This window comes from Adelges cooleyi, unplaced genomic scaffold (assembly GCF_023614345.1).
Source record: "Adelges cooleyi isolate 19-005CV unplaced genomic scaffold, UGA_ACOO_1.1 ACOO_flye_CR_arks_rails_tigmint_CR_PRNA_519, whole genome shotgun sequence".
NCBI lineage: Eukaryota > Metazoa > Arthropoda > Insecta > Hemiptera > Adelgidae > Adelges > Adelges cooleyi.
Genome location: NW_026096208.1, coordinates 1,569,050 through 1,592,068, shown reverse-complemented (window position 1 = coordinate 1,592,068; position 23,019 = coordinate 1,569,050). Strand labels below are relative to the sequence as shown.

The 23,019-nt window shown below is 34.0% G+C and overlaps 2 protein-coding genes and 1 long non-coding RNA gene across 5 annotated transcripts in view; all 3 read left to right on the top strand.

The window, feature by feature from the left end:
• LOC126842380 (annulin-like) overlaps positions 1-6,187 on the top strand; it is a 39,345-nt gene extending 33,158 nt beyond the window's left edge. The window contains exons 6-14 of the mRNA XM_050579331.1: positions 238-412; positions 1,243-1,381; positions 2,351-2,620; positions 2,696-2,775; positions 3,437-3,581; positions 3,746-3,888; positions 4,359-4,528; positions 4,592-4,731; positions 5,465-6,187. Of these exons, the coding sequence (XP_050435288.1) occupies positions 238-412; positions 1,243-1,381; positions 2,351-2,620; positions 2,696-2,775; positions 3,437-3,581; positions 3,746-3,888; positions 4,359-4,528; positions 4,592-4,731; positions 5,465-5,609 (1,407 nt within the window). The 3' untranslated portion in view covers positions 5,610-6,187. The remainder of the gene's footprint in view (positions 1-237; positions 413-1,242; positions 1,382-2,350; positions 2,621-2,695; positions 2,776-3,436; positions 3,582-3,745; positions 3,889-4,358; positions 4,529-4,591; positions 4,732-5,464) is intronic.
• Positions 1-20,223, top strand: part of LOC126842387 (uncharacterized) — a 160,593-nt gene extending 140,370 nt beyond the window's left edge. The window contains exons 1-12 of one of the 3 annotated variants that reach the window (XM_050579348.1): positions 17,405-17,492; positions 17,591-17,669; positions 18,023-18,089; positions 18,161-18,190; positions 18,282-18,344; positions 18,449-18,562; positions 18,651-18,680; positions 18,838-18,888; positions 19,061-19,090; positions 19,265-19,354; positions 19,552-19,638; positions 19,826-20,223. In XM_050579348.1, the coding sequence (XP_050435305.1) occupies positions 18,029-18,089; positions 18,161-18,190; positions 18,282-18,344; positions 18,449-18,562; positions 18,651-18,680; positions 18,838-18,888; positions 19,061-19,090; positions 19,265-19,354; positions 19,552-19,638; positions 19,826-20,061 (792 nt within the window). In that variant the 5' untranslated portion in view covers positions 17,405-17,492; positions 17,591-17,669; positions 18,023-18,028 and the 3' untranslated portion in view covers positions 20,062-20,223. Of the gene's footprint in view, positions 1-17,404; positions 17,670-18,022; positions 18,090-18,160; positions 18,191-18,281; positions 18,345-18,448; positions 18,563-18,650; positions 18,681-18,837; positions 18,889-19,060; positions 19,091-19,264; positions 19,355-19,551; positions 19,639-19,825 lie in introns of those variants that run through there. The other 2 variants (XM_050579347.1, XM_050579349.1) reach the window with 2 other exon arrangements.
• Positions 20,224-21,428: 1,205 nt separating this feature from the next.
• Positions 21,429-23,019, top strand: LOC126842410 (uncharacterized). The gene is made up of 6 exons (XR_007686327.1): positions 21,429-21,594; positions 21,671-21,813; positions 22,118-22,174; positions 22,307-22,336; positions 22,430-22,459; positions 22,993-23,019. It is a non-coding gene; the product is annotated as an uncharacterized LOC126842410 (long non-coding RNA).

Here is a 23,019-nt window from a genome sequence, read left to right as displayed (position 1 = left end):
GGGCTTGAACGAAAGACAGAGTTGTCAAGTTTCGAACGACTGCCACTAGATGTCTCTTCACGTTTCCGTTTATGTCGTCAGCCTATTATGGCAGTTATTCAAAATTTGACCACTACCTCTTTCATTCAAGTCCTACCAGAGCGCTGTAGGTCCAATAGTTTACAACCCACAGCCGTTTGAAATCCCACCGTTCTTTTTGGGACACCCTGTATTATGTAAACGCCGGTTGTTCTGCAGGTGAACTCTCCGGACGACATGGGTGCCGTCACCGGCAATTGGACTGAAGATTTCGGGGGAGGTACACCGCCCATCGATTGGCTGGGCAGCTCCGAAATCCTGCAAAAGTTCTATCAGAAAAAGAAATCCGTCAAGTACGGACAGTGTTGGGTGTTTGCCGGCGTTCTGACAACGGGTATGGTATATTGTCGGAGTGTTAAACAAATATACAGCATATAAAGCCGGCACAGTGGTTAGGTTACGTTAGGACAGTCTACAATCTAAATCTCAGTCAAAAACTTCCAAGAGCTTTGGGTCTAAACCTAATTTCGTTTTATGATCAAAACTATATTTGTCATTGTGGCATTTAGAGCATTTCACAAATTTTTGGGGCACTATAAATAATTTTGGGGTAACTTACCTATCCCTAAAAAGCTTCATAAGTCTATAATGCTTTAGGAAAAAAATAAGCTCAAAAAAACAAAAATAAATCATATCCCCTTCCTCAAGAAAATATTATATACGCCTCTGGGTTTACTAGTTATTAACCAAGTACCCATTTTTGCTACATCAATCTTAAAATTTCAATATTTTCGTATTACTAATTCAACATATTGGAAACATTTTACATAAACTTCATAAAAAAAATTCTTTACCATATTAAGTTATCTCAGTGTTAAAATTTGCATTAGGTATAACTACAGTCACGTCTAAAAATTATAATTTATAAGTGTACAATTTTGTATTTAATAATCACAAATCTCCTGTCAACAAACATACAACAGCAAGCAATAGAAATGTTAAATTGAAAATCATAATAGTTTATTTAACCGGGACGAGTGCCATTTTAAGCTAATGGACTTAAGAGTCCATTACAAAATTAACTGGGACATCATAATCGCATATTCCTGCGTTGGAAAATCAAAGGAATACTAATAGAGTTCTCTGTGCTATTAGGTACCATTTTAAATTCCAACTATATTTTAATGTGCATAAACTGTGTAAACAAATTGTTTTTTTTATTAGCTTGCAGAGCACTCGGTATACCTTGTCGTCCGGTCACCGCTTACAGTGCGGCACACGACACCCAAAACAGCTTGACGGTCGATTATTTCGTCGACGAGAACGGAAAAATCATGGAAGAGATGATTACCGATTCCATTTGGTCGGTATCAGAGTCGTTGTGATCACATTGTCGGTGGAAAGCAACACATAGTATTATTATCACTTAATTTATTGGCATGAGAATGAGAGGCAACAGAAAAAATAAAACCAAATAGTTATTTTCACCTATCCACGGAACAACATTAAATTGTGGATATGTTTTTGTCTTATCATTAATCTCTTATCTATAGTCTCTCATTCTCTTATCTATTATCTCTAACTAAATTTTAATTTGTGTTAATTGTTATTATCAATATTTTTTGCTCCTACTTTGGACATGTACTCTCAATGCTAGCTTTAATATTATTATCGTTTGCGTACTTTTCTGAATGTCTCAAACGCATAAAAAACAAACATATTTTACGTTAAATGGCATTTATTTTTTACGCATCAAGCACTGATGTCTTTTTTTATTTCACTTTCAAGATGATAACCTAGAGCTTGACCAGGATGCATAAACTAAGGAGCAACGGTATACCTAATTTCGTACTCATTTGTTACATAAGTTTACCACTTTATCAGGTCCGGCATATCATACTCAAATTTGGCAAAGTCTAGCTGTTGTGATTACCGCCATCCAAATAATTCCGAATTCCTCACCACAAATACAGCAAAACTTGTCAGGGTCATTTTTACACTTCCTCGACATTATTCAAGAATCACTTAACTCGATAAACATGAAACACAACCACTTTACTGGAAAACAAAACTCCTTGAATCAAAACAAATATGGTTTTATAATGAGGCTAGGTAGGTATTTCAAAATTAGTAAGCACCTTACACTTGTTACATAAAACACTGTTGTCCAGTGTTATAGGCAAAAGTTCGATTGAACTTGGGATTTCCACCAAGCGTGTGGCACTAGTAGTTGTTGCTTTCTACCGCCAATGGTTAGGCCTACACAACTGCAAAACCGCAGCTGTATAGAATTCCTTACACGGTGACCTAACCTAATGAGCTTTTCGTAAAGGAATTATCACGTCTGGAACGAAGTGTGGATGACAAGGCCCGACTTGAAAGTGACGGCACACGGCTGGCAAGTGATCGACGCCACACCGCAAGAACTCAGCGAGAACATTTACAGATGTGGCCCTGCCAACGTGGCTGCCGTCAAAGCCGGTGAAGTGCGAACCCCTTACGACACAGGTTTCGTTTTCTCTGAAGTGAACGCCGACAAGGTCTACTGGAAGTACAACGGCGTGTCTCAACCGCTCAAGTTGTTGCGCAAAGACGAAGAGGCGTGAGTATGACAGTCAACGGTCAAACTGGGCCTCTTGTACATTTTCTGGTTACTGTTGTGTGTATATGTGTCTAGAATCGGACGGTTCATTTGCACCAAAGCCGTGGACATGTGGGAACCGGAAGACATCACCGATAGCTATAAATACCGAGAAAGTAAGTGCACATTGTCTTAAACACATTCCTACGTTTTCGAATCAGTCATTTGCGAAAAAAAAACATTTCTCTTGAAGATACGACGTTACATCATGAATGTGTTTTGTGATCAGCTGATTTCCTGTCTCTCGTCTCATACTCCCTTTATCCGCACTTGGTACATTCACATTGTATCCTTCTCTTTATCTACTCATACCCTTTATGACATAAAAGTGTGAAACCCAATTCTTCAATCTTTCCTTGAAGGAAAGCCGTTGGATTATCAATATGCTTATGATCAAATGATTGTCTGACTCTTATCAATATTCTCTAATCAGCTATCCAGAAATTATCTAATTCCGCTTGCCATTATTCTATTCCCACTTTTTGCACACTTATCAGTTATCACTTTATCGCTAGCTTATATTGGTTCATTAAATTATATTTGACACTATGTACAGAACCACTCGTCGCAAAGTCTTAGGGGGGACAAAACAGTATCAGATGCTAATTTTGCCTGAAAAACAATTTAAAGCAAATCAACTGTGTATCAAAAAATTAAATTGTGAATAGAAAATGTTTTTAAAAAATAGCTTTAAGAGTGTCTGAAAATGAAAAACTTTACCCTAATAAATAAATTACAAAATAAACTGTTGACAAATATTTTTGTTTTTTTTTTAAGAATCTCGCGAAGAAAGAAACGCCATGTTAAACGCGTTGAAGCAGAGTTCCAGTATTTTTAGTCGTTACTACTTAAACGAAAATTTCAACGATATAAAATTCGATTTCAATCTAGTCGACGACATTGTTATTGGAGAAAATTTCAGGTTTGAAATGTTTTTAACGTTAATGCCAACACGGGAAAATACTATAAAATATTATGTCAAACGATTTTTGTTTGCAGACCATATTTTTTTTAATACACTTATTTGCGCCAACTGCATTTCGATTTTTAGCATGTCTTTATGTTTTTTTTGGAATTTCATTTCAGGGTTGCCGTATCAATAACTAACCGTGGCGCACAGGATTACACTGTGAAAATAGTTTTGCGCATAGAATCAATGGACTACACTGGCAAAAACAACGCACTGATCGCTTCAATTGAGGATGAAAAAGTCGTTCTCCACGACGTTGGTAAACAGTTTTTTTAATATTTCAACTATCCTTATTATGAAAGGGGAATAATGTTTTTAACGCATCCGGTCTCTCATTATTTTAACTGATAAGTTCACACAATTTACTAAGGACGAGTGAAAAGGTATAACAAAGTGTGATAAGGATGCGTGATAAGAGATAAGAGTAAAAAGTGACGATAAGAGGGCACATGAGTCAAAACGTTATAGGTCAATAATAGGACTAATTTTAAACTTAGTGGAAATTGTTACTCAAATTTTGAACTGAACTTGAATAGTTAGTGTTAATAATCCAAAAATAGTTAACGATACGACTATGTTAATTGTTGCAATCAAATCACTTCAAAGGATTAATTTTGAGAAAAACGTGTTTAGCGAAACGTTTTCTAAATTTGTTTTAAATTCTAATAATCCAAAATTAAACACCTATGTGAGTTGTGAGTATTTTACCGACGGGTTTTTTCGCTCCAGATGCAAACGTTCAAGTGGTTCACACTGTGTTGACTTACTTTGACTATGCCAAATACGTGAAGAACCAAAACGTGTTCAACATATCTTGTCTGGCCTCCGTTTTGGACACACACTTTGAGTATTACGCCCAAGACGATTTCCGAGTGCGAAACCCGGACATTTCCATTACCGTGAGTACTCCAAATAGCTGTTGTGTATTTGTTGGTTTTGACTGTTTAACAACGGCTCCACAGTTCGACCAATCGCCAATTTTGGGCAATACTTGTATGGCGACGGCTTCGTTCGTTAATCCCCTGCCGGTGACGTTGAAAAAAGGAATATTTTACATCGAAGGAGCGTTGGTGGGCAAAAGACTCAAAATCAAACTCACCAAGTAAGTCGAACCGTAGTTTTGTTCTAAGATAAAGTTCAAAACCACAGCTCTAAATAAACGCACTGCCATCTATCTCTTTCCTCTGCTATTTCCTGCCAATGACTATTCGGTTCCACTGCCTCTGCATCTCTTTCAACACCACAGTTTCCCACCTTAACCTTGGTCTCCCAAGAAGTGTCCTACCTACTGGGTTTTCCTCAATTACTTTCCTTATTATCAGCGAATCATGCTTCCTCCAGGCATGTCCTGTCCAAAGCCACCTTCTATTTTTAATCTATTTCAGTATATTCGGTCGCCGAAAAAGGGATTGCAGTTTCCTCCATTCATTTGTCTGAGCATTAAAGCCTATTAGAAACTATTCTATGCTTTACAATTTCACATTGGAGTAAAAAAGGGTTTTTTTCGGCCTAACTTTTCTAGGTTAGCGCTAAATTTATGTGGCAAATGAATGCAATTAAACTGAGGGTGTGACCAATATAACGAAAATTAGAATTGTTAGTGCTAGACCCTCGATGGGACCATGAACATATTATCTTATGATCAGCTTTCTACGAACGATAGATTCCACCTTATCATCATTGCATTCCTATTCCATTCATACTCGCAACTATTCCATCTAACTTTGCCATCTTTCACAAAAGCTCCTCCCTTCTATAGATTCTTCCCCTTCCAGTAGAATGCCCTCCCGATCCCGTCAAATCTGTATGGTTATTTTTTTTTTTTTTTGTGTTAGGAACGTGGATTCCAAAGACGAAGTGACTGTTTCGTTTAAGGTTGTACCGCAAACGGTCGGCAGAAACGTGCTGGCTGCAAAGTTTACATCAAATGAGCTTCAAGACGTTGACGGGTTCCTGGTTTTCATGGTAAAACGCGAATAGTGTACGACAGTGTAGGACATTTGAGGCGCTCAGATGTCAAACCGATTGACTCCATAAAATGGAATTTTTCGGGACAGGTAGTTAAAGTTGTTTGAAACAATGTATGTAAGTACAATTGCCAATTTTCTTAGCGCACTCTAGTGGTGAAAAATTTAACTAAGGAGTTATTTATCTTGGCCACTGAAAATGATAAAAAAGTGCAGTTAATCGGTTTGGCATCTGAGCGCCTCAATTTTTATTATTATAATTCGATTTAAGCGAAAAATTGTATTTTTTTTTCCAAATTACTTTTCTATTCATCGTGTACCACATCTACATTGTTATTTTGTGGTTTTCAGTCAGGCCGTGTCGACTGACCGATAGTGTTAGACGACTTATATTATATTATAACGGTTTTAACTAATTTAGTAACTATAATAATATTCGACACACGTGCCATCTATTTTGTGTAGATAATATTTAAAAACACCATCGCTATAGCTGAATTACTGGAATAACTAGATAATATATTGTATTTTAAGTAATGTTCTATGTATTATTATATTGTATTTTTTTTTTATTTCGATCGTTTATTAAAATCTGCCTAACCTAATGAAAGTATTAGCTTAATGTTTTTTTTTTTTGTTTCTTTGTCTCTGTTATGTTATATTGTAACGATGATATTGCGAATCGTGGGAAAACCTGTTGGCCATTCCCAATAAACACCGCGTTTGTGTAACTACAGAAACGTCTAAGTGTACTACATCGCTGTTAGTTTAACTCGGCGACCTACTAACCCTTGCAAGTATGACGGCAACCGTTGTTGGCAGTTTCTAAGACGATATTATTTTATTTATTACCGTCGGTATAGTGTCAAACGTTGTCGTGTTATGTTAGCGAAGGACAGCGCCTGGTGTTGTCTGTTTCAGAGCTATTGTGTTTCGCCCCCAAAAAAGTCTTGGCTGGACTACGAACACGTCTGGCTCGTGTTGGCCGTGAGTGTCGCCGTCACCGTTGCCTTCTTGTTGGTCTTGACCCGGAAAATGTGGTCCAAGACCAAGATAAACGCGGGTCTTCTTCCGTCCGCAGTACAGTCACGTTGACATATCATTTGAGTTTTCGCGAGCAAGTCAGATCAGGTTAGGGGAAGGAATTATTGGGGTAGTTTATTAAACCGAAAGTGGTATATCCATCCAAATTTCAAATTTGAGGTCTATAACTGACCTTCTTAAGGCTGCTACCGAGCGATAGAGTAATAGGTTGCTCGAGATTGATGTGATATTGGAAAACAAGGTACAAATGTTGAAATTGTCGCCAAGATAGGAACGGTTGGAGAAATATTTTCTCAAGGAGCTGACAACCAACAAATATTGTATTGGAATTTTATCTTTTGCCGGTTAGCGGATCATATTTTGATCTGTACAAGTAATTGGCCCAACACTGGTCTGACTTCTCGCCGGCAAATTATTCTTAGTGATCATCGGGTCTTGCCGTTTTGTTTTAGTCTCCCGAAGCCGCCGGGAAACCGGATGGTGACTCCAAAGCGATGCCGCACAATGGCAAACGAATCAAGCCGAAACACCACGGCAAGTCAACCGGCCAAAAGAAAGAGACCGGCAAGAGAAAACATAAGGACATCGTGTCTTCGGGCTGGCAAAGTCACAGCAACAGATATATAGACTCGGCCGACAGTGCCTCCAGTGTTTCGGACACGGTGGTCACGGTAAAGCTGAACAAGCACCACGGGCAACTGCCGTCCAGTCCACCGCAACCGTCCAAATGCGGTGACAAGGCCACCACCATATTGACTCCGTCCAAGCAGAAACGGCACAATACTTGCTCAAAAAGTTTGTGTTTGCCCCACCAAAAGAATATTTTACAACACGAAAGCACGTCATAAGAGATGCGGTGTAACACTAGGTACGGCGCCGATGAAGCCGGATGATTTTTGAATATTATTTTAATATATGTCAATATAACGGCAATTTCCTTTTTTTTTTAAACTCTACAAATAGTTTTTCTGTCTATTGTTACTTGAAATTAAAACTATAAGCCCACAGTGCAGTGACAAACAAATTCGCGGAGGCTCTCTGGAAAGGTTCGTCCTATCTATAGCAGTGTTCTAGGGTAAACAAAGAGAGGAAAAGTCCCATCTGACTTATAAAAAATCACATTGTGGTGAAGTTGTCGCGACTAGTTGAGGAATTTCGCGTTTTCTAAAAATATCAACATAGTATTTTATAGTACTATGAATTACTATACACGTGAAATCGTGGATTTTGATTTGGAAGTTATTATATAAAGATAATATTAGTGAACTCTGTCATAAACCTACTAAGAAATGTTCGTGATTGAACCAACTGAAGAAATATATTAAGCCCAACTAGCGTTGCCTAGTCATTTACTACACTCAATCATTTTGATCTCTAGATCCCTTACTTAGTTAAGTTGAAAGTTAAAATTAATACTCAAAAATGAACTCGAGTTGTTCAAAAAATAAAATTAATTTTATTCCACGTTTCCCTCTTAAAATTTCTGATTTTAGAGAAATTACATAATTTTTGTCCGATGAAATAATGAAATTGTAAATTAGTTCAAAAATGAATAAATCAAATTACATTAATTGTTGACAATTTTGACATGAATATATCTTATGGCTGGGAGTGGATGAGTTTATTGAGTATCAGCTGAAAGGAGATGTTTGATAAGAGACAGGAAATCAGCTGATCGTAAGATATTATTATAATATTATTGTCCTTCCTACAAGGGGAAATTTGAAGTTTTCAGTGAAACCGTATCGACCAGAGACGAACTTCAATCGGAACTCTGTCGACCGCAGCTTTTTAAACGATTCAAAAAAATAGAAACAACGTTGGGAATTGCCGGCCGATAACACGGTTGTCGTTATTTATTTTTAACCACAGTAACTATTACTTTTGTGGCGGTTTGTACACAAATAAAACAACAGCTATAGGCGGTCAACCGTGGTCAGACCGTCACGCGTTTTTGTAAATGGCGAATGGTCGTCAAAAAGAAGGAAATGGACAAGTACGGTATTAGAGCATCGATTAGGCTGTGTTAGGGGCGGGCGCGAGGGGATTAGCACCTCCCCTCCAAAAAATGTATTCAAGTCATAAGTCTGTGTACGGGGTTACAGGTTCCGGAGCCTTTCGAGGAAACTCGACTTGGGCCAAAACTTGGGTCGCAAAAGGTTTTCGACAAAGGAATCAACAGGTAAGTCACGGCCCGGCTTGCCCACTCTTGTCATACACAAGAAAACGCCTAAAACAACGGTTCTTACTAAATACGTTATCGTGGAACACGCGGAAGCAACCAAGTGGAAGCAGTACGAGCCTTTTGAGTTTTCATATATTTCCCAGGTGAATGGCGACAAAGGATCGGACCAACAAAAAGGCGGCATGGTGTTGGTCCACGACAAGTCGAACATTATGGTCCACGCCCAGAATTTCCGTTTTAAAGAAGACGAAGAGACTTGGACCAGTCGACTCGGCGGTTATCTCGTCAAATTTTTTCGTTTGATGCACCCGAAAAAAATTATGCCCATTTCAAAGAAACCCAGCAGAGATTCCACAACAAAGCAATAAAATCGAATAATGTACACTTTAACCGGAAACGTACTTAGTTTTTAGTTAAGAACTAATCCTGTATCGCCACATCTTCCCATCTCAAACGAGGTCTTCCCAGTGGCAGATCTACAAAACAAAATAAATAGTAAAAGGTAGGGTAGTACAAGTGCGAAACAAAAAATCCATCTTTCCCTTGAAGATAAGCCATTGTCAATATGTCTATCGAGAGTAGCTTGAATCTCTTACTAAAAGTCTCTCGTCACTTGATGATATAATGAGATATCAATAGCATCAGTCATAGCAATTAACGAAGTCGTCAATTATTGTTACACAACAAGCGACCTACGAGTATCAGATAAACCTCCAGCCAAAAGACATGGTTATGTGGAAAAAATCCTTATAGGACTAGTTAGGAGAGTGGTAGCTAATTCTAGTAAATGATTTAGAAATACATTAGAGTAGTGACTGCACACTAAATTTTCGAAAAAAAAAGTGCCAGATATGAATTATTCGCGAATACAACGAGAACTGTTTCTTTTGTGGCTTGGATGGAATAGTCATAAGGTGAAATCGATAACACGGAATAGTCAGGAAAGACAATTTTCAAGAACTACTTACGTTTAAATTTTGAGTTCTCTTCGACTGTTTCTTTTGGCTGTCCTGTGAAAATAATTCCTGGATTAGTGTTAAGTGAAAAAACTGATATGAGATGATTGATAAGAGACAGAAAATCAGCTAGTCGGGTAATTCTCTAAAACCAAGGAATTTTAAGTCTGCAAACTTTTACTAGACTTGTGTTTTGTTTTTTTAGGAAACTTGTTTACACTTTACGTAAAATAGTTCCGGAACAACGGTTTTTAAAAAAAATTAAGGTACTTACACTTCTCAAAATGTTTGAATTTTCAGTTCCTCTCAATGTCCCACACCCCGGTTTCGCATTTGAAACATGTCCTAGATGTTTGACTTTAATTCTCAAAAATTAAAACCTGACATTATTCAGTTAAGCAAGTACTCTAGTTTTCAGAGTCAATTATGGTTTTTTGAACACTTCAATAATTTCCTCATTTTACCCTATGAACTATGTGTCCCTTACTTTTTAGTTTAGGACTTCATATTTTCTTAAAGTGGTACCAATTCAAAGTTTTTACTTAGAATTTATTGCGTTTTTGAGAGAAAGCCACATTGCTTGAATGTCAACATAAAAGTAACATTGACCGCATTTGGCTTATCTTATTTCTTGATGATTTTTAAATAATGTGATAGTGAGAAAACGTAGTCTGGAAAATTCGTCATTCAGGCACTCACAAAGCTGTATTTTTTAACTGGAAGTGTTATTTTTTTTCATAATAATTGCTTTTATAGTTTATAAGTGTTCCAAAAATATGGCTATTCTCCAAACTTATTTCAACCAGTAGTTAATGTTTTTGCGTGTGATTTTCGACTGAAATTTTACATTTAGTTTGATAAAAGTTCAATGTGATAACCTACTATATTATGTCAATAATAATGTTGTGTACTATGTTGTTCATTAAAAAAATTCGTTCATTTATCTGAATATTTGTCCAGTCCCTTATAATGGCAATTCCAATAATTCAAATTTTCTACTCAAACAAGAATTTCTATTAAGGACCTTTAATGGTCTTTAGTGCGAACCCTATGCTTAATCAGAAACCAAAAATAAATTCGTAAAAAATTAGCTTTTTGTAAAGTGAAAAAATGGATGTAAAAATTCCTTAGTTTCAGAGAATCAGAGATTGAAGAATTTCTTTTCGCTTACTCCCAAGCTGCCATTTTAGCGTGGCATTTTTCATTTTTGGTAACGTTAACATCCGACCCGGTCGTCTTTACACGGCAGTTTCTGTAAATTATCTGGCTCGAAAATTTGTTTTTAATGATCAGTCTGATCATAGCAACGGTGGCCAACAACAGCTACGGTAGTATTTACCAGCGAGCGAAATTCGGAAAAAATTTCGGAAAGTCGGTAAAACGATGGACAAGTGCGTGAGATTGTCCAGGTCGGTAAGGCTCGTCGCTTGTCAGATCCGGAAAAGCGTTAGCGGTCGCTGGTATGGAAGTCTAGGAAAACTTTCGCCTGAACTAGAGCACTACATGAAACCGTCCGAAAAAGATGCGTGCTTAGTTTCAGGCACGAGGACGATTCCTTGGTGCTTACGAAAGGCCGTGGCGCGGTGGAGCAGACAAGTGGAAATTGACTTTTCGCACGTACCAAAGTGTCCATCTCCAGTGGTGAATACCGACAACTGCAGACCCAAACAGAGGAACCAAACACAGTGCAGACGCAGCCACGTGTACACGGTCAACAGGCCGGGTTCGGTGTTCGAAGAACAATGGTGCGATTATGCCGTGACCAAACGCCAAAAACCGACGGCCGAGGACGGATGGACAGCGACACTCTCGAGAGCCTTCTGGGCAATAAGAAACGCAATCGCCACCAAGTTGCCCAAGAATATCTTCTTTTAATAGTAGTCAATATGATAACTATTTACAGTTAGTCACACCTTCTCTTAATACTCGGTGCAATTCGAAAACAAATGTTTTACATGAGAAACAATAATTATACAACCACCATCCGGTTGACAACTTTGTTAGCTTTCAATACAGGACTAAATAGGTATTGTTCTTACAGTGTTGTTTTTTTAAAAAAATGTTTATGTCTCAAATCTCATGAAGCAAGTCTATAAATCAAAAATCGTACCGGAAAAATGTACATTATTAAGTTAGCATTTTAAAAGCTCATCCCCTCCCCTCAAAATCAAAATCGAGAAACACACTCAAGAAATTAACATATTTTTTTAAACTTATAATAACAACTCACTTACATATATTTTTAAAAAATAGTTTAATCGGTTCTAATTTCGTATGGAATATTCTTTAGGTATGTAAACACAAGTTGACAAAACAAAAAATATTCAAACACCCTAAAGGGGAGGAAATTTATTTTTATTTCACTTTTTTAGGTGTGGTTTTAGGGCCACCTATAGTGTGGCTATAACATAAATACTTTTTTCGAAATTTTGATTTTATTTAGAAAAATCCCAAAAAAGGACTACACTGAATTAATTAAGATAAATAAAGATGAATAAGATAAATACGCATGGACTCAAAGTGTTACTGCAAAGTTAATTTTGGACAGAAAGGTTCCTTTTGACTTTTCTGATGAAAAATATCTACTTGTTCAGTACCATTGAAGTCAAGTATAGTACTTGGCTGTTTAAACTGGTTAAGTAATTGTGTAAATAATTAAAAACTATAGCACTTCGGTCGAATTGAAGTCAAATGATTTAGTTTAGACCAGGTTGACCACGATGTTTGCGTTAATTGTTTCATAACTACTATTACACACTCAAAATGGAAGTTATTCAATTGATTTGTACATTACTGTTGATAATAATCTTGGTCGACGAATTCCGAAACGTTATACATACGAGAAATGGAAAATCCAGCTGATCATTTTTCAGATGCTGAGTTTATTAACCGATTTAGGTAAGAAAAATTCTAGTTTTATGATTTTCGTGTGATTGTTGAGGTAAGTAATTAGTATACAAAAATAAAATAAAATAAACATAATATTATTTATTTGATATTTTATTTGGTAGATTTTCAAAAACCACTGTATTAGTTATTATAGAAAATTATAATGTAAATTGTAATATAATATGGATTGGATAAAACAACGAAAAAACAGGTGTATATAATAGTGTGAGGGGAACAGAACCTAATTAAAGAGAGTAATATACAAACCTAATCTAGTACCTTTCTACTTGAAAAATAATAATAAGTAAATTAAATCAATAGTGTTTTATACATATTGAAATAATGTTATTATTAATTTAACTATTACACTAATAAAATAACAAAATACTACTTATGGATGATCTCCGATGGTATTAAATGGCTCAGCAATTTTATCCCAAGCTTGATTTTTTTCATGCACACTAGTAGTATCAGTCTTGTAATTTTCAATAATTTTATATTTTTGAACTAGGCATTCGGTCATAAGTTCTCATGGTCATAGGTTCCCAAGTGATAGTAAGTTACCAATTTCGGTCCCGCTCTACCCCGCCCTTCGCGGTTCTTTTTTTTTTCTACTAGATTATAACCAAGTTATACCAATTGAAGAATAATACTATAGGATGGCTTGGGAATCTATGACAGCTTGCTAATTTAGGAAGTCCTTAAGAGTTACTTTTACTTGAAACCTTTAAAAGCATTACTTTAACTTGTTTGTGAATACTTACGATTAAGCTTTACTTTTGAAAGTATAACTTAAGATAAGATTTAAGATACCGACAAAGTGGCCCTAAGTGTTTAAGATCGAGAGTTTATTAAATTAACATTACAATAGCGCGAATTTAAAGCGGGTTACAGTGCAGCCAACTGACAATCGATTCGAGAAAATATGGGAAATTCTTTAATGGTTATTGCGCAGTTTGTAAACAATTTGGACACAAGGTGCTCGTATGCCACGGCAACTATTATAGTATTACCTATAACCGATTCTTGCATCCTTCGAACTTGTAATAATAACCTCACCTGGCCGTGGCTGTGTCACCCACGCAGCCACGGCGGTAGGTCCAGGCCGGGAGAAAAAAATAATAGTATTAAAAAATAAAATAAAGAGAAATACCTTGAGGCCAGTATGTGTGCGCATATTTGTATATTCCGTCGGCGGTTGTAATGCAATAAGAAAATCGAGATCAAGAGGTGAACCGTCTTGTTACATTATCAGGTAGCCGCTTCGGGTTTTTTTTGAAATTTTTTTTTTTTTTTTAACAGCGTCGGCGAGGGAGGAAAAGAAAAAAACAATAACTCAGACTTTTTTTTGACTTCCAAACGCATCGAACTCGGTAAAAATCACGTTTTCATCAGTACCACCTCGTACCGGCCGGAATGCGTACGGGGGAGCCAAATGTTTGTAGGTAAAAAAATACCTAATATTATTATTATAATAACATGCTCACACGTCGATCGTGCCGAACCTGTAATGTCCGAGGGTAATGCCAATAAAAAAATACTTTAAGTATATAACAATAACAAAAACAAAAAAAATTAAAAAACAATGCCGCCGCCGCCGTTGGAGCAAAGCGTTAATGCTGTAGTAATGACTGTACGGTTGATGTTGTTACGGCTTTTTATTTTATTTTTTTTTAAATTTTTAAATTTTACGATTATTGTTGTTTCGCCTGTCAATAATAACGTGCCCCCCTAGGTAATGACGGCTATAAATCAAGGAGTACACACTATGGCGGGGTAATAGGAGACGAGCGGCGGCGGTATGCCTAACCGTACAAACCAGGGCCGGATTTCGACTTTTGGCTGACCGGGGCAAATCTTTTTTTTTGAGGCCACTAACGGTAAAAAAATTGAAAATACCAAATATCTAAGTAGTTAGCTCGTAATAGATAAACAATTTAATCGATCTTTACGTATTGAAGTCCTCAATCTAATTAGAATAAATTCAGCAAAATCAACAATTTCAACGCATGATAATTCATCTAAATCATCTTTGTGTACTGTAACAAGTTGTTTAGCTGCTTCTTGCAGTTCTTCATGGCTAAGTTCATATAAACGACCTAAAAAACTAAAACGATCACACATAACTTCATATGATCCCAGTCTCTGATTTATTGAAGTTGACAGTTGGTCAATGACAGGTAGAAAACAATGCATTAAAAATTTTCCCGAAGGATTAAGTTCACCACCTGATGCGCTTTTGTTACTGCTATTATAACTTTTGCCTTTTTCTTCATACACTGAAAACAAATCACGTTGAGCATCGATAAAACACTTGCCACATGCAACAACATTATTGAGGTCTAAAGTAGGAGCTTGAAGGATTCAAGCTGTTTCAAGTTGACACATTTTTTCGATATTTTTTTTTCTCAGATCAATAACAATACTTCGTGGAATGGGCATTTTGACTAATAATGATTTAACAAGAGCAGCGAAGCCAGGACAAAATAAACCTGGACCTGGCAGTAGATATTTGATAGCTTTCAGCCAGCGATAGCTGTCAAATATCTTGGAGCTAAACAAATCATTGCATCGAATCAAGAATTCTTCTGAAATTCTACAGGCACCGAAGATTGGGATATGGGTTGGTAAAATTATTCAAAGGAACTCTTGTACTCGAATTTCCTACGACCAGTTTTGTCATGAGATGAGGAAGAAATGGCCTAAGTATTGAAAGAAGAGTATTTAGACGGATATGTGGACCAACTGTAGACAATTGAGTGCACAGGCATTGCGTGGACAAAGACAAACGGAGGTATGTAGTAAAAACAGCGAAAGTCCTTCAAGCTCAAATCAAGAAGATCAATGCTTTTTGTTCATTCTCAATAGACTCCAATCCAAAACGATCGTCTCAAGGTCTAACTTTGTGCGACCGAATTGGGGTCGATTCAAAAATCGACGCCGGTAAATCATACTAATATCATATCCGGCTGTTTCATTCACAAATAAAAAAAAACCGTGGAGGAGCAACACCAGAGGTCGGAGAGGCGCAGGGTGTCTGTCTGCCACCGTTAAGCGTGCACACGTTACTTTATATTGTTGTTATTAATGCGTACCGGTGTATACGTTGGAAAGGTATACATGTATATATTTACAATACGGACAGGTCCTCGTGGGGTATGAACGGGATAAGAGAATCAAATAAAAAAAAAAAAAAAACCGAATGATTTCGTTAAAATAAATGTCCGGGCTATTAGCATTGGTAATGATGGACGACCGGCGATGATGCGCTTGCACGTACACATGTACACATATAATATAGTACCGTGCACGGTGGGTCTCCCATTTGTCAAACAACTTGTTAAATCAGGACCAGTTATAATAAAAAAAAAAATATATAAAAAAAATATATTACATACATATAATATTATAATACAATACGTGTGTGGTGCTGCTCGCACAGTGGTCACCACCACCGCAGACCAGACCTACAATCGCTCTGCTCGAACACATTCCATTCATAGATTTTTTTTTTTACTTTTATTTTATTGCTGCCGGACCATGCTCGTACATATATATATATATTTAATTTTTTTTATTATTATCAGGACATAGAGCATATTTTAAACACACACACACATAAACATTCCTACCTGATTAGTAAGTATATACAAGTTCTTACAAAACGCATAAATTCCACGTACAAGCGGATCACGGGGCAGCCGGACGGTAATAACATTATTATAATAATATCGTGGACACTTAAAAATGTGATAACTGTCTAAAAATATTATAAAAATAACAAAAAAAAATGGTTAAAAATCATGTAAAAGCACAAACGGACTTGACGCTAAATACTAAGTTAAATACTTAGTCTTAACTAGACTTTTTCAGATTAATTCAATAGTTGGTTAATTCGATTTTTTCTTAATAAAAACAATTATCTATAAAAACTCTCAAAGCCTTCTATCCATAGCTTTAGCTGTAGGTAGTGTTCTTCTTTCAAGCAAATGAAATTCAATGTTTCCCGCTAAGGTATGCGTTGAGTCATGACTATGTCTTATGACAGAACACCAGGCACAAGATATAGTCATTTAAAAAAAAAAATAATAATAATAACGACCGATTTAAACCAGATTTATCATTTAACTCGAGTTGATCTACATTTGGGGTGATTGTTTGGGTGTCACATAAGAAGTGACCTTTCTGTCTGAAATGGACATTTTCAGCTAAACTAGATCTGAATTTATAAAAGTGGATCGAGTTTTACCTAAATGTCATATTATTAAGATATATTATCAGTGTATACCCATTGGCTAATTGGATTAATAAAATATATAGGCCGAAGCCCCTATATAAACCAAAAATTATATAATTGTACCTACCTTTATTACTTATCACCATGCACATCTTATTATAATGTTATGTTTTACACAATGGAATTCTTATAGGGGTTTTTTTTTTTGGCTTTCCCGATTTTAAAGGTGAAGAAGTAGTAAAGGTAAGATAGATAAAATGTGCGCTTTATTGTGTGGCCATTTGAACAAATTAGTCCAGTTATAAAAAAGTTGAAGTTGGTACGGAGTCTACAGACACAAAACAAACATAAAATGCTAAAATTGGAGTTCTTTAGTTTATATATTAAACTCCCCAGTAGGTGTTTATTATAAAACACAGCTATTTAAATAAACTAAAATAAGCACTTTGCAAAATATAATAATATTTTACTGTCTCGTTAAAAATATACAGTCCATAGACAAGACAAAGCCACTTCAAAGCAGTTGGTTAAACAAGCTAATTGACCTGAATTTTTCTTTAAAGTTCTATCAATTCAAAAATTTAAGTAAGTTACACTATTTAGCTTAAAAATGTTTAAATACGCTTATAATCAGATAATATACGAAAACGTTAATATTCTTTTGTTTTAAATGTGTATTAAAGGTACAAAAATTTGTTTTATTTTTTGTGTCATAATTGCATGCTGAGCTAAAGTTATTTTATATTTTTAATAATAGATCTGGTGATAACAAAATTATAGATAAGCATCTATAATATATATTTTAAAAATAAATATAATTTTTAAAATTGCTTGTAATTTTACACAACGCTTTTTAAATAGTTACCAGTGACTTTTTTTTGATTTTCGAATATCTTCATTAGAGTGGACTAATTACTAACGTTGTCCCACTTGCTGTATTAAAAACAGTCAACTTAACGACCTATGAAATATCAAGGGTTTATTAAAAAAATACACAATATATATTTTATAAAATAAAAAAGTCTCGGTTAACAAAGACCACCTCATCTCTGCGCTGCACCAAACGCAACTATGACTAATACATTAATTTTATATTTATAATTTTTTTTTGACAGATTAAAATGAAACTTTTCTGTTTTTTAACATCATTTGTCTTTGTAAACGTTTCGACAGATCAACTAAGTAATTATTTTCTTTTCGCACTTATTTTCTTAAAACAAAACTTAATATTTCTCTTTTTTTTTTTTGCACAGCGGATTATAAGCGAGAGGTTATCATAACAAGTCAGAAACACTTTTAATTTACACAAAATATTTTTCTTGGTTTTTCAATTTTACTGTTCTTTTACAATTTGTTTAAATGTTTGTATTACAGACGCGCACATTGAGCTTGCCTATAATATGAATAATATTACTGTTGGAAACAAAATTGTTGCGAGTAAGATATATTTAAAATAAGTATGCTAATATATACATGCTTTTTAAGTTTCTGTGACTATTAAAACTTCTTTTACAGACCAACCCTTTATTTATTTATTGTAGATGGGTTGGAGCATGTCATTAAACAAATTGTTGTTGATGTAGATTATGAAGCAAATATTTTAGGTTTTCAGCTTTCGGACATTGTGTTTGAAAATATTATGTTCACTGTACCGGGTAATAATTTTCATTGTATAGTATGGATCTATTTTTACATAGTCGTTTGATATTCATCAAGTACACAATGTTATCATTTTGATTTCAGAATGCTTTGAATACCTTTACATCCTAGAAGGTGACTACATAATATTTACAATACTTTACAAGTATTTGAATCGTGCATAGACATTTGAGAATAATCTTAGATATACTTCTAATAATCTTCTAATAAACTTACATATTGGTTTAATACATTACAAATATCTACATATTAACAGTATATTTATTTTCAGAGGCCATAGAAATCCAAAAAGCTTTGCAAAAAGTTATAACGGATGAATTGGGTAAATAAATAAGATTGAATACTTCTAAGTGAACATTTTTCAAAATCTTTAATTCCTTAGCATTAATAAATTAGTCTAATTTATCAGTTTTATTGAGACAATTATAGACAAAATTTGTAAACGTGGTTAATATTGACTCTATTGTGATTCGATATTTGTTGTATTGTTACAGGAATTGCTGTTCCTAATATTCAAAACCAAAGTAATTTCATTTTTTTCGATAATTTGTAAATATCCATTTGAACTGGTTTTAGAGTTGTAATTATTTAAATATTTTAGTTCAAACAATAATTATTTCAATGAAGAAACATTTAGTTAGGGAGAGCAAGTGAAGCTTAATTACCTAATGAATAAAATATAAATGAAATTTTTGCAGATTTTGGAGACTTAGTTTTGTCACAACTTGGCAAGGAGAGGAGACGTATTACTCTTATGGCTTTATCAAACATGCTGAGCCATGCATTAGGTAAATATTAACAAAGAGTTGTAATGGTTTGCAAACCATAGGTATGTATTCAAATAAATTATAAACACATTCTTCGAGTTCCATTACTAATTCAGGTCGTGCAACAAAATTACTGTTATCACAGATCCATGCAATTTAATGCAACTATTTTTTATTGTTATTTGTAATCAACACGGGTAATTTATACTTTTTTGTAGGTTTTGGAAATATGACCCATCTTATTGAACAGAGAAGAATGCACACTACAGGAGGCATAAAAAATAGAATCGTCCGTACAGTAGCTGGTAAGTAATAGTTTGTAACAGTTTTTTTACACTATCAAAATAACAATACTGCAAACATTTTTTTTCCTGATTTATAATTTTTTAAATTCTACATTATGACTTTCTTTACAAATAAGGTAATTGTGCTTGCACCATAAAGAGAAGTAAAGTATTCCAAATTAAAAAAGAAGTTCTTTTGATTTTTCAGATATTCATAATCAGGAACTCTCTATTTTAGGGATGTGTCGTTTAATAGCATTGTTTATAAGTACAAATTTACCAACATCATACATAAAAAATCTTAAAACTGGAGATAAAAAAACTTGTTTCCTATACGATAAAATTACAGAATATAAAATATACAGAGATTTTGACGGCGTATGGTGGCAAGTAAACGACAATGACATTGATGATAAACTACAACCACTCATGGACCAGCTATGATAATTATTAAGACCAGAAATGAATGAAATAACTTTTCCAAAATTATATTATAGTTACATCATTATTGTATTTAAATAATATTTGCAGTTGGCACCTATATATTAAATTGATTATTTTAATGTATTTCAATAAACAGCTGTTTTACTCACTGTTATAATTATATTTGTTTGCTTTTACTTTGTTTTTCAAATTTCGACTGTGAAGAAGTAAACTTTTTCAACTTTTACCCCATCCCACCCAAAGTACCAGCTAGATGAAATTTGTGATTTATAGAGTTGCTACTCGAAGGAATTGGTCCTGTATTAAAAAAGTTACAGTGTCTACAGATAAAAAAAAAGCCCACATCAGTGTAAAACTAATACCTTCGTCGCTTTGCATCGAACCTAAAATGTAAAAAAAGATTTTGATTATTATTATATTTTCGAGCAATTAGTTTTTTGCATTTTATAACATTTAAAAGGTTTCGAACGAAGCACAATTTCAAATTTTGTTTTTAGTTGATTAGTAACTTCTATGTGAACAATTGTAATATTTATAGTTTTTCAATGACTTTTGCAATAACATTAACAACGAACATTAAAAACATTCTACCACTTAACATTTCTTTATATGTTATATAATAAAATAATATATTTTATAAAGCTATCATAATTGTCATTATTAGTAATATTATGTAAATGTCAGAAAAATTGTTTGTCGTTATATTTTTAATTTTATTGGGTACACATAGTCGACGCCATAGCTGTTATTAAACTATGAAAATTATGTGTACATACAACTATGTAACACTTAGACATAATTTAGATGCATTAAGTAAAAAAAATGTAACAGATATGTATAGGGTAACATTTTTTTATCATGGGCCACTCGACATCTCACTGGGTTTAACTAATAGTTAAATTTTTTTTTCACATAGTCTGACCATAATTTTTCAATAATGTTTATGTAACCTATCCCCTGCCAAACTGTTTATTTTCATATCAACTATTGAAACTTTAATGGTAACGCATACATTTCATAGACTTTCTAAATTAAGACAAATGTACTTACAACTTTGACTGGTCGGAGTTGCTATCAGAAAAAAACTAATTTGAAAGAACATACAAATTTTTGGAAAATTGAGATCTCATTATATTATAAAAACACTATGAAAACAAATTATTAAACTATTGATTAAACACAATGGAATTAAAAGTTGCCCACGATAAAAAAATTCACCCTGTATAAGTGATTTATTTTATAATAATAAACTACAAGTGTCGCTTACGTTTTTTTTATAATTTTTCATTACAGTGCGTTGCATACTGTAAAATATATTTTAGTTTTACTTCTTTGGTTGACATATCGACACACCGACCTTACGACTAGTTGCAAGAAAATTACTCTAACACAACAAGTAAAAAAAAGCTTTTAGAATACATACTATTCTTATAATTTATATCATTATTCGAATTGCTCCATTAATATTATCCAGCACTATGAAGCTTATCTGCATTTTAATAACGCTTGTAAACGTTTTGCCAATAATGACAGGTAATTTTTTCAATTTTTACATATAAGGTATTTAAAAATCGAATGAGAAAAATCAATATTTTAATTATTTTCATAGGGAATATGCAAATTTGGTTTACATTACAAGTCTGTACCAGTTTTTCATACGATAAAACATTTTATTTCAATTTCATCATTTTTTATACTTATATTGAAAATAATTTACTACAGACAGACACATCAAAGAGGCTTTTGATACAGGTAGGAAACATTTAATATTTATTTTCAAATGATTTATAAGCTAAAAACTAGCTTTAAATACGGTATAAATATACCAAAAAATGTATACATGCTACATTGTAAAAGAAAATTAGTAAAATTCCTATTATTTACATAGAACATACTAGGGCCATACAAAATGATTATTTCACGTAACAAGTTGGGTAGCGTTAAGTTAAATAGTCACATTAAAGCTATGTCTATTATTATTCTAAAGAATTTGATGTATAGTTTATAAATTGTTGTGGTTTCATTTGAAATTTTTTTCAACACAATTTGCTTATAGATCCTGCTGGATTGAAGACTGCAATTTCAAATATTATCAATGGCGATAAAACGATGGGTAATCATAATTTACTATAATAAAAAAAATAATTAAAATATAAATTGCTACTAGGAAAAAGTGGTAAACATTTTAGTGTTAAATAAAAATCCAACAACACTAATTTATCAATATATCTAATACTCATTTCAGATGTGATAAGTTTGATGTTGGCTGTAACGGGTAATATTTCTTATAACTCATTGGACGTATTTCCACATAATTCTTGATTATAATAACTGAATAGGGCATAACCTATTTTCTGTTAAATTTCAGATAAAGCAAATATTTTCAAAATTAATCATGGTAACTAAATTGTTATGTACTACTAAGACATTACACAGATTCGCATACACTGATATAATTAATGTTTTACCATAGAACATGCTTTAGCCTTGGCCTCCATAATCCAAACCTAGCCTAACCTAACAAAAATATACTTTGAAATATGTTTTAAATTTTACTTGTGACTCGAAATTATTAGTATACTCTGTCCAACTTTAATAGAATCTTTTCATTTTCTATATTAGTAAGCAAGCATTTTTGGGCCTATTATTTATGAAAAACCTCATCCGGATAGGATTTGTTTTTAAAACATTTAGCTATCCCTCACAGCACAGCTAAATCCCGTATATTGTCTGAAGGGTCCAAGTTAGAGAGTAAATAATAGATCCAGACGTGCCGTTAGTGAAAATACCCTTTTCAAGTCATTCATATCATGTGTGTACATAATATTATGTCTTCGAATTCACTTATTTTACAAATTTACAAATTAAAAATATTTTTATTAAAAAAAAAAATTGTTCGACTAATATCTACATAGCCTGTTAACATTTCAGACAAACCGTTTATTATCAACTTACCAG